The 9,527-nt window shown below is 57.6% G+C and overlaps 1 protein-coding gene across 2 annotated transcripts in view; it reads left to right on the top strand.

The window, feature by feature from the left end:
- BICRA (BRD4 interacting chromatin remodeling complex associated protein) overlaps positions 1-9,527 on the top strand; it is a 95,609-nt gene that overhangs the window by 65,132 nt on the left and 20,950 nt on the right. For both annotated transcript variants that reach the window (XM_023182391.3, XM_023182390.2), the window contains exons 3-6: positions 1,186-1,231; positions 1,335-1,377; positions 3,468-3,533; positions 6,934-8,889. In XM_023182391.3, coding sequence (XP_023038159.2) covers positions 1,191-1,231; positions 1,335-1,377; positions 3,468-3,533; positions 6,934-8,889 — 2,106 coding nt within the window. In that variant the 5' untranslated portion in view covers positions 1,186-1,190. The remainder of the gene's footprint in view (positions 1-1,185; positions 1,232-1,334; positions 1,378-3,467; positions 3,534-6,933; positions 8,890-9,527) is intronic.

Genomic DNA, 9,527 nt, shown 5'->3' with positions numbered 1-9,527 from the left:
GGATGGAAGGATGGAAAGATGGGTAGGTAGATGGATGGAAGGATGGAGGGTGGGTAGGTGGATGGATGGAGGGAAGAAGAGACTGATGGCTAGAGGGAGGAAGGAGGAAGCTTTGGAGGGAGGGTTGTCTAGTTAAATGTTTCTGAGGGCTGGTTGGATGTTTGGAGGGATGTTTGGAAAGATAAAGAAGTGGATGAATGGATGGAGGCAGGGAAGGGAGGGATGTTTTGGAGGGTTGGAGGAATATTTGGAGGGGCGTTTGAAGGGAGGGAAGGCTAGGTGGATGTGAGCGTGGATGGGTAAATAAATACAGAGAATACCTGCTTCCCCTGGTGTCAGGTGGGAATAACGATCCCTTCCCTATGGGGGTGAAACAAGCTAACATTGCTGAAGTGCTCAGACAGTGCCTGGCACCTAGCGAGTGCTTGACAAATGTTAGCCATCCTCATCCTCATCATTCAGACCATGGGGCTCAGCCTTACCCCGGTGGCTTCTCTGACTCAGAACTCCCCTCCTCATGAGCCCCTTTCCCTTGCTTCTGCCTCAGCTTCCCCACCACCCTCCCCTTCCTCGGGAACACACTGCAGACGTCTTCAAGGGCCACTCAGAGCCTTGAGCCACAAAGCCCTTCTTGTTGTCTACACTGGCTCCCTCACTCCTTCACCTGTTTATATGTAGGACAGACCCCCACCACACGCCCCATGTCTGGGGAGGCAAGACAGCAGGGTGGTGAAGAGCAGGGCTCAGGAGCCAGGCCTCCTAGGTTCCAGGCCTGGCTCTGCTGCCTGCTTGCTGGGAGACGGAGGATGACCCTCCCGGTGCCTCCAGTTCTCATCTGCAAAGTACGGGCCGTGGGGCCCCTCCTGGGATATCCTGAGGATTAGCTTAGTGTGTGTGAGGCACAGTCAGGACCCACTTAGTCTCGGTTGATACCATCATCATCATCATCATCATCATCAGGTGCTGGGAGAGTCGGAGCGGGAGGAAAAGGACCCTGTCCCTGGTCAGGGGTTTCTGGCTGGGAGGGCACCTGGGGGTATTCCTTGTCCCCGTCTATCCCCATGAACTCAAGGGAACAGAAACTCTGACCCCCTCCAGGGGGTTCCCCTGAAGGGAGGGGACCAGGCAAGCTGCCAAAATCTAACCTTGTCTCCCTCGCCCTCTTCCTGACCCCACCCCATCCAGTGGCGATGGATGATGAGGATGGGAGATGCTTACTAGACGTGATTTGGTGAGTAACGGGCTCCCCACCCCCTGCCCTCTGTCTCAACCCCTCCCCTCCCTCCCCTCCCCAGCTCCTTACCTCCTCAGCTTCTCTTCCTCTTCTCTTCCAGTGATCCACAGGCCCTCAATGACTTCTTGCATGGATCTGAGAAGGTAAGCTTGGGCGCAGGGAGAGGCATTCCCTATGTGGGGGGCTGTATAATTGGGAGTGAGGGACAGGGAGAGACACGTCCCCTTGATGCAGTAGCCATCTGCCTTGTGGCTTCTAACGCCAGGCACTGGAGTTACAGCAATGAGCAAAACTCATGGTAAATCCCCGTCCTCCTGCCATGGACACCTCCTTGGTAAACAAAGAAACCAGTCACTAATAAAGGTCATGGTGAAAAGTACCATGTAGAGTATGATAAAAACATAATAGTGTCATTTGCACAATGAACGAGGTTTAAAAGAAAATAAATAGGTCCCAGGGGCTGTTTTAGATAGTGTAGTCAGAGAGGGTCACACGAGGGAGGTAACATTGAAGGTGAGACCTGAAGGATCACAGCAAGGTGGCCAGGGCCGGTGCTCCTGGCAGGGGGAACAGCAAGTTCAAAGGTGGGAGAAAGCTTGGCATGGTTGAGGAACAGAAAGGAGGCTGGTGGGGCCAAACTAAAGGGGAAACTAGTAGGAGGTGAGACTGTAGTAGGTAAAAACCACCAGGTTATGCAGGCCTGGAAGCCCAATAGAGGAATTGTTATTTTTATTCTGAGTGTGACAGGCAGCTCTGATGGGCTCTTAAACAGGAGAATGCCATATTTGATTTGCTGCCCAGAGAACAGAACAAAATGGGGAAAAGTAGAAGTCTGTTGAGCTCTGAGCAGCTGTATTAGTATCTCTGGCTGTGTAACAGATTATCCCAGCATGCAGTACCTTCAGCAATTGTTAGAGCTCTTGCAGTGTCTGAGGGTCAGGAATCTGGGAGCAGCTTAGCTGGGTGGTTCAGGCTCAGGGACTCTCATGAGGTTGTAGTCAAGCTGTGGGCTGGGGCTGCAGTCATCCGAAGGCTTGACTGGGGCTGGCAGATATGCTTCCACCAGGACTTATTCCCGTGGCTGTTGGCAGGAGGCCTCAGCTCCTCACCACGGGGGCCTCTCCATAGTGCTGCTTAAGTGTCTTCACAGCATGGCAGCTGGCTTCCCCCAGAACGAGTAATCCGAGAGAGAACACAGGAGGAACCCTCAGTGCCCTTAATGATGCAGTCTCCAAAGTCCCACACCCTTCCTCCCATCACACTGTATTCACTAGAAGCTAATCAGTCAGTCTGGCCAGCACTCAGAGGGAGGAGAATTGAGCTCCACCTCTTGAAAGGAGAGGTATCAAATAATTTGTAGAGCAGAGGCATGAGCAATGGGATGATGGCAGGCTGGGCCATGGTGCAGGCAGTGGGGGAGGCATGCAGCACTGGATTTGGGATCTCTCTGGGAGGTGGCATCGGCTGGACTTGCTGGTGGACTTGATGTTGAGGGGGAGAGAGTGTTCACCATGGCTCCTGGATTTTGGCTTGGGCAACTGAGTGGATTCTGGTGCCATTTTCTGAGGTTGGAAATTTGGGGAAGATTCTGGAAGTCCAGGTGGTGCTGGTGGATGTACAAGTTGGGGTTCTGGAGAGATGTCCAGCTGGAACAAGAAATTAGGGAAGCCCCAGCCACAGGCAGACATTCACTGGGCACATACGTGGATGCCAGGGCCTGTTCTGGGCACTAAGGATGGTGCTAGGCATCCGAGAAGTCCCTGCCCTGCCAGAGACGGCACCGCAGGGCTTGTCAGGTGCCCGGATGGTGGGCGTGCCAGGCACTCAGGCTGCATTGGGAATGGAGTACTTGGTGAGAAGGCACAGGAGCTGTTGGACCACAGGTGACCGCTCCTGAAAGTTGTGCTACTGGAGAGACTGGGGGCAACGGCAGGGCACAGCTTGGGCAGAGGCATGGTGGAGGCAGGATTCTGGAATTCAAGGCAGTCACGGCAGGATCGTTTTGCAGGCCAGGCTCGGGGACTCAGCGCTGGGGATGCCTTGGGTTTCAGGCAGGCACCCAAGCCCCTGCCTTTGGGGCCTCTTCTCGGAGGCCAGAGTTTCCCATGCCCCCAGCCCTCTCCCATCCCAACCCTTGTTTTTCTGTCCCGAGTGACCCTAAATTGGTTTCTGCTCCAGAGCATGGGCCTGCCCTGCTGAACTTTGACCTTGGATGGGGTGGGTCTTGTTGCAGCTTGACAGTGATGACCTCTTGGATAATCCCGGGGAGGCCCAAAGTGCCTTCTATGAAGGTCCTGGGGTAAGTGCCGTGGCTCCCAATCTTCGCCTGAGCTGTTGGGGCCGCCAGTGGGAGGGGGGCCCTGAAGGCAAGAGGGGAGGCTTGGGCTCATCTCCTGAGGGCCGTTGACAGGAGGAGGGCGGGGGTGGGCCTCTGAGGGTGGCTGGACCACCCTGGCAGTGCAGGAGGGAGCAGAGCTGGGGAGTCCTGAGGGTGGCCAACATGGGTAAGGCTGACCGTGCCTTGCAAGGCCCTTCGGGGAAGAGGTGAGGGTCCCCGAGGCCTTGGGGCCCTGGGGCAGCTGGCGCAGAGTGGTTCTGGGGAGCTGAAGCAGATGTGGGTTGTGGGGTTCACAGGGGTACTCCTCTGGAGAGCAGAGGGCTGGGGGAGGCCTGGGGTCCTGCCCAACTCAGCCATAGCGGAGTGTGACCTAGGGGAGGGGCCTCCTCACCTGCAGAGTTCAGTCTTCACCTGGACAGTGAAGACAGGTGCTGAGCAAAGCCCAGAGTGGCCAATGCAGAGGACGTTTATCGAGCACCTACTGTGTGCCTGACTGCCGGTCCCATGACTAAGTGCCAGTTGTCCACACCACGGTGGTCACCTCCTTCCTCTTTCTCCCTCTTCTGTTGCTGCTTTCCCCTCTTCACCTTTTCTTTCCCCACTCTTCCTTTGGCCTCCTCCCTCCCCGCCTCCCCTTCCTCATTCCCCCTCCTCACCCTCCCACCTTCCCTCTTCATCAGAACACGCATTCACCAAACACTTATACGACTGGCCCTTCCTTGTCATCTTCATTTAGTTCTCACAGCTATAATATCATATTCCAAATAGCTTATGTTTCATAATATAAATGAGGAGGAAATGCAGTAATTATATAACGTTGGTCCATTTACAGGCCCAGTAACAGCAGTGATCCTGTTACTCTTTTGTGATCACACTTCTTACTGTGACCACCATTTTTGTATACCCTAAGATCCCTGGTCAGGTTCTAAATATTACTCTCTGCACGTGACATCGGTGAATTTTCACAGGCATCCCAGGAGGCAGGTTGGTTGTGACCATCTGGCAGTTAAGAGCTCAGGGGGTCACAGTGGCCTGCCTGGTCCTCAGTCGGTTGGAGGCTGAGCCAGAGCCCTGTCTGCCTGCCACTCCCCTCCACTCACCAGTGGTTGACCCAGGCAGTCCCCTCATCTGTGAAATGAAGAAGGGAGCAGCACCCGCCTCATGGGACTGTCACCAACAACAGCATGGACAATCACAGTAATAATGACAGTGATGATGATAGATGCTTCTCGTGCACCTGCCAGGGGCTGGGTGCTACTGTGAACCCTCCATGTGGATTTATTGAGAATCTTGGAAGCTGCAGGTTTTGATGGGTTATCTGGTTAGGTATTGGAGATGGAAAACTGGATCATAAGTATTGTTTGTGGGGCTATCCACACATATGCATGCTGATATTTTTCCATGCGTGTCCTGGGTTGCAGTCCAGGATAGCATGAAAAGCACTTAAAAAGTATTGAATCCAGGCACGGTGGCTCACGCTTTTAATCCGAGCACTTTGGGAGGCCGAGGTGGGCGGATCGCCTGAGGTTGGGAGTTCGAGACCAGCCTGACCAACATGGAAAAACCCTGTCTCTGCCAAAAATACAAAATTAGCCAGGCGTGCTGGTGCATTCCTGTAATCCCAGGTACTTGGGAGGCTGAGGCAGGAGAATTGCTTGAACCCAGCAGGCAGAGGTTGCGGTGAGCCAAGATCTCCACCAGCTTGGGCAACAAGAGTGAAACTCTGTCTCAAAAAAAAAAACCCCAAAAAACAAAAAGCATTGAACTCACAGTGCAGTTGGCACAGAAGCTCACAAATGGGAGCGGCTGTGATGTGAGCTTTTCTCCACCAGGACTACGACCGCTTGTCGGAAACCTTTAGGGCCAGGTGTGTTTCAGAATTTCGAATTTCTCAAATTCTGGAAAAGTGGTGCCATGTGTGTGGTGTGTGTAATGTCACACACTTGCCTTTCGATGGCCAAACTTAGGAAGTCACATCATGTGGATAAATGGATCCCACCTAAAGTGCCATGTCGGTTCTGGTCAGATTTTGCTGCCAACAGAGCTATGAAAACAGTCTCAGTTCTTAGAGCTTTTTGCGTTTTGTCATTACTGATAAGTGTTGTAGGCCTGTATTGACTATTTAAACAATAGTTGTTTGTTTTTATTTATTTTTGTTTTGTTTTGTTTGAGACGGAATCTCTCTGTATCACCCAGGCTGGAGTGCAGTGGTGCAATCTCGGCTCACTGCAAGCACCGCCTCCCAGGTTCAAGCGATTCTCCTGCCTCAGCCTCCTGAGTAGCTAGGACTGCAGGCGCCCGCCACCACGCCTAGCTAATTTTCATATTTTTAGTAGAGACGGTGTTTGACCATGTTGGCCAGGCTAGTCTCAAACTCCTGGTCTCAGGTGATCCGCCTGCCTCTGCCTCCCAAAGTGCTGGGATTACAGGTGTGAACCAATGCGCCTAGACTTTATTTTTGGTTTCTGGGCATCAGCTGGTAGAGATTGGGGGACAGCACCCCCGCGGGCTTGGGCTAGATGGGCATGGGTATGCGATGCAGGATCACGTTGGGCGCCAGGACCAGTGGTGATGAACTGAGGCCCGGAGCCACCACCAGCGGCTGTCCCGAGGGCACCCCACTGGGTCTTACTCTTGTCACTTAGGCTGGAGTACAGTGACACAATCATAGCTCACTGTAGCCTGGAACTCCTGGGCTTAAGTGATCCTCTCACCTCAGGCTCCCAATGTGCTAAGATTATAGGCGTGAGTCACTGTGCCTGGACTTGAAGAATACTTTTTTTTTAAATTACATTTTACTCATGGGTACAGATGGAGAAACTGAGGTCAGATCAAGCACGCCCTAGGTTACACAGCTAAGCCTTGGCAGAGCTGGGATTTGATCCCAGGTCCAGCCACTTGCAGGTGGAATGTTCTTTTTTCTTTCTTTCTTTCTTTTTTTTTTTCCTTTTTTTCTCAGACAAAGTCTTGCCCCTGTCGCCCAGGCTAGTGTGCTCGTAGCTCCACTATGCAGCCACAAACTCTTGGGTTTGAGTGATCCTCCCACCTCAGCCTCCCAAGTAGCTAAGACCACAGGCACATGGTACCACCTCTGGCTAATTTTTCTTTTTTAAAATTTTTTTATGGAGACAGGGCCTCAGTATGTTGTCCAGGCTGGTCTCGAACTCTTTGGCTCAAGCTATCCTCCTACCTCAGCCTCCCAAAGCACTGAGATTACAAGCGTGAGCCACCATGTCAGGCAGGAATGTTCTTTCTTGAACATGGCTGCCCTGTCACTTCAGCATTCTTTGCTGCAGCTGTGGCCTGAGCCTAGCCCCTTGCTAACCTCAGCTTATTCCTTCCTACCTTTCCTGGCCTCCAGCTCCATGTGCAAGAAGCTTCTGGCAACCATCTGAACCCAGAGCCCAACCAGCCGGCCCCCAGTGTGGACCTAGACTTCCTGGAAGATGACATCTTGGGCTCTCCTGCGACAGGGGGCGGCGGCGGGGGTGGTGGGGGCGCTGACCAGCCCTGTGACATCCTCCAGCAGAGCCTCCAAGAGGCCAACATCACAGAGCAGACGCTGGAGGCCGAGGCTGAGCTGGACCTGGGTCCCTTCCAGCTGCCTACCCTGCAGCCTGCCGATGGTGGAGCAGGCCCGACAGGCGCTGGAGGGGCCGCGGCCGTGGCTGCGGGGCCCCAAGCCCTCTTCCCAGGCGGCACCGACCTGCTGGGGCTGCAGGGCCCGCCCACCGTGCTGACCCACCAGGCCCTGGTGCCGCCCCAGGACGTGGTCAACAAAGCCCTGAGTGTTCAGCCCTTCTTGCAGCCTGTGGGCCTGGGCAACGTGACACTGCAGCCCATCCCGGGCCTCCAAGGCCTGCCCAATGGCAGCCCTGGGGGCGCCACGGCGGCCACCCTGGGCCTGGCGCCCATCCAGGTGGTGGGCCAGCCCGTCATGGCGCTCAACACGCCCACCTCCCAGCTGCTGGCCAAGCAGGTTCCCGTCAGCGGCTACCTGGCCTCCGCGGCCGGCCCCTCAGAGCCCGTGACCCTGGCGTCAGCCGGTGTCTCGCCACAGGGGGCTGGCCTGGTCATCCAGAAGAACCTCCCGGCCGCTGTGGCCACCACGCTCAATGGGAACTCTGTGTTCGGAGGCGCCGGGGCCGCCTCGGCTCCCAGCGGGGCGCCCTCGGGACAGCCGCTGGCGGTGGCCCCAGGCCTCGGCTCGTCGCCACTGGTCCCGGCGCCCAACGTGATCCTGCATCGCACGCCCACGCCCATCCAGCCCAAGCCCGCGGGAGTGCTGCCCCCCAAGCTCTACCAGCTGACACCCAAGCAGTTCGCGCCCGCGGGCGCCACGCTCACCATCCAGGGAGAGCCGGGGGCACTCCCACAGCAGCCCAAGGCCCCACAGAACCTGACGTTCATGGCGGCGGGGAAGGCGGGCCAGAACGTGGTGCTGTCGGGCTTCCCCGCGCCTGCGCTGCAGGCGAATGTCTTCAAGCAGCCACCGGCCACCACCACCGGGGCGGCCCCGCCGCAGCCTCCCGGATCCCTGAGCAAGCCCATGAGCGTCCACCTCCTGAACCAAGGCAGCAGCATCGTCATCCCCGCCCAGCACATGCTGCCGGGCCAGAACCAGTTCCTACTGCCTGGCGCCCCCGCGGTCCAGCTCCCGCAGCAGCTCTCAGCCCTGCCGGCCAACGTGGGCGGGCAGATCCTGGCAGCCGCTGCCCCCCACACGGGTGGACAGCTCATCGCGAATCCCATCCTCACCAACCAGAACCTGGCGGGCCCACTGAGCCTGGGCCCCGTGTTGGCCCCCCACTCTGGGGCCCATAGCGCGCACATCCTCTCCGCCGCCCCCATCCAGGTGGGCCAGCCTGCGCTCTTCCAGATGCCCGTGTCGCTGGCGGCGGGCAGCCTGCCCACGCAGAGCCAGCCAGCGCCCGCCGGGCCGGCCGCCACCACCGTCCTCCAGGGGGTCACCCTGCCCCCCAGCGCCGTGGCCATGCTCAACACCCCTGACGGCCTGGTGCAGCCGGCCACCCCTGGCGCCGCCACCGGGGAGGCCGCGCCCGTCCTCACGGTGCAGCCTGCACCCCAGGCGCCCCCGGCGGTCAGCACACCCCTGCCCCTGGGCCTCCAGCAGCCGCAGGCGCAGCAGCCCCCGCAGGTCCCCACCCCACAGGCTGCCGCCCCGCCTCAGGCTACCACCCCCCAGCCCAGCCCTGGCCTGGCGTCTAGCCCGGAGAAGATCGTCCTGGGACAGCCGCCGTCTGCCACCCCTACGGCCATCCTCACTCAGGACTCCCTGCAGATGTTCCTGCCCCAGGTAAGCAGGGCAGGGCAGGGGAGCAGGTACCAGGGGAGGCAGGTTTGGGAGGAGGAGGGGCCCTGGGGCGAGGCGCCAAGATCCAAAAGTGGATGCCACTGTGGCAGGTGTGGGGGAAGGTCTCAGTATGGCACAGGTGGCCCCTAAGAGGAGGCCGGAGGGCTGAGGGCCCTGGCTGAACTGGCAGGAAGATGGATTGGCAGGCTGGCTGACTGACAGACGAGGGGCAGGACAACTGTTAGGCAGCGAGAGGGACTGGCAAACAGACAGACAAGGGGAGGGACCAGCGAACAGGCAGAGAGAGGTCAGGCACTGGCTGGGCTGCTGACAGATGGAGAGGAGAGGGACCGGCAGGGAGAGGGACTAGTGCAGGGACAGAGAAGAGCAGGCACTGGCTGGGCTGCTGACAGACAAGGAGAGGGATCTCAGACAGGAAGTGGACAAGACAGGGATGGACGGACAGGCAGGTGGGGCAGGAGAGAGGCAGGGCAAGGTGGAGCTGGCAGAGGGGCCAATGGGAGCTCAGAATGGAGCGGGCTGCCTGGGTTTTGGCCTCCATGGCTTCTGTGCCTGGCACCCTACCTGCCGGGCTGCCCACTACCCTCTTCTCTGGAGCCCTGGGAGCGTCAGTAGGGGCA

The sequence above is a fragment of the Piliocolobus tephrosceles genome, chromosome 21 (genome assembly GCF_002776525.5).
Source record: "Piliocolobus tephrosceles isolate RC106 chromosome 21, ASM277652v3, whole genome shotgun sequence".
Taxonomy (NCBI): domain Eukaryota; kingdom Metazoa; phylum Chordata; class Mammalia; order Primates; family Cercopithecidae; genus Piliocolobus; species Piliocolobus tephrosceles.
Note: the sequence above shows the minus strand (reverse complement) of the source record. Positions and strands in the feature narration are given on the sequence as shown.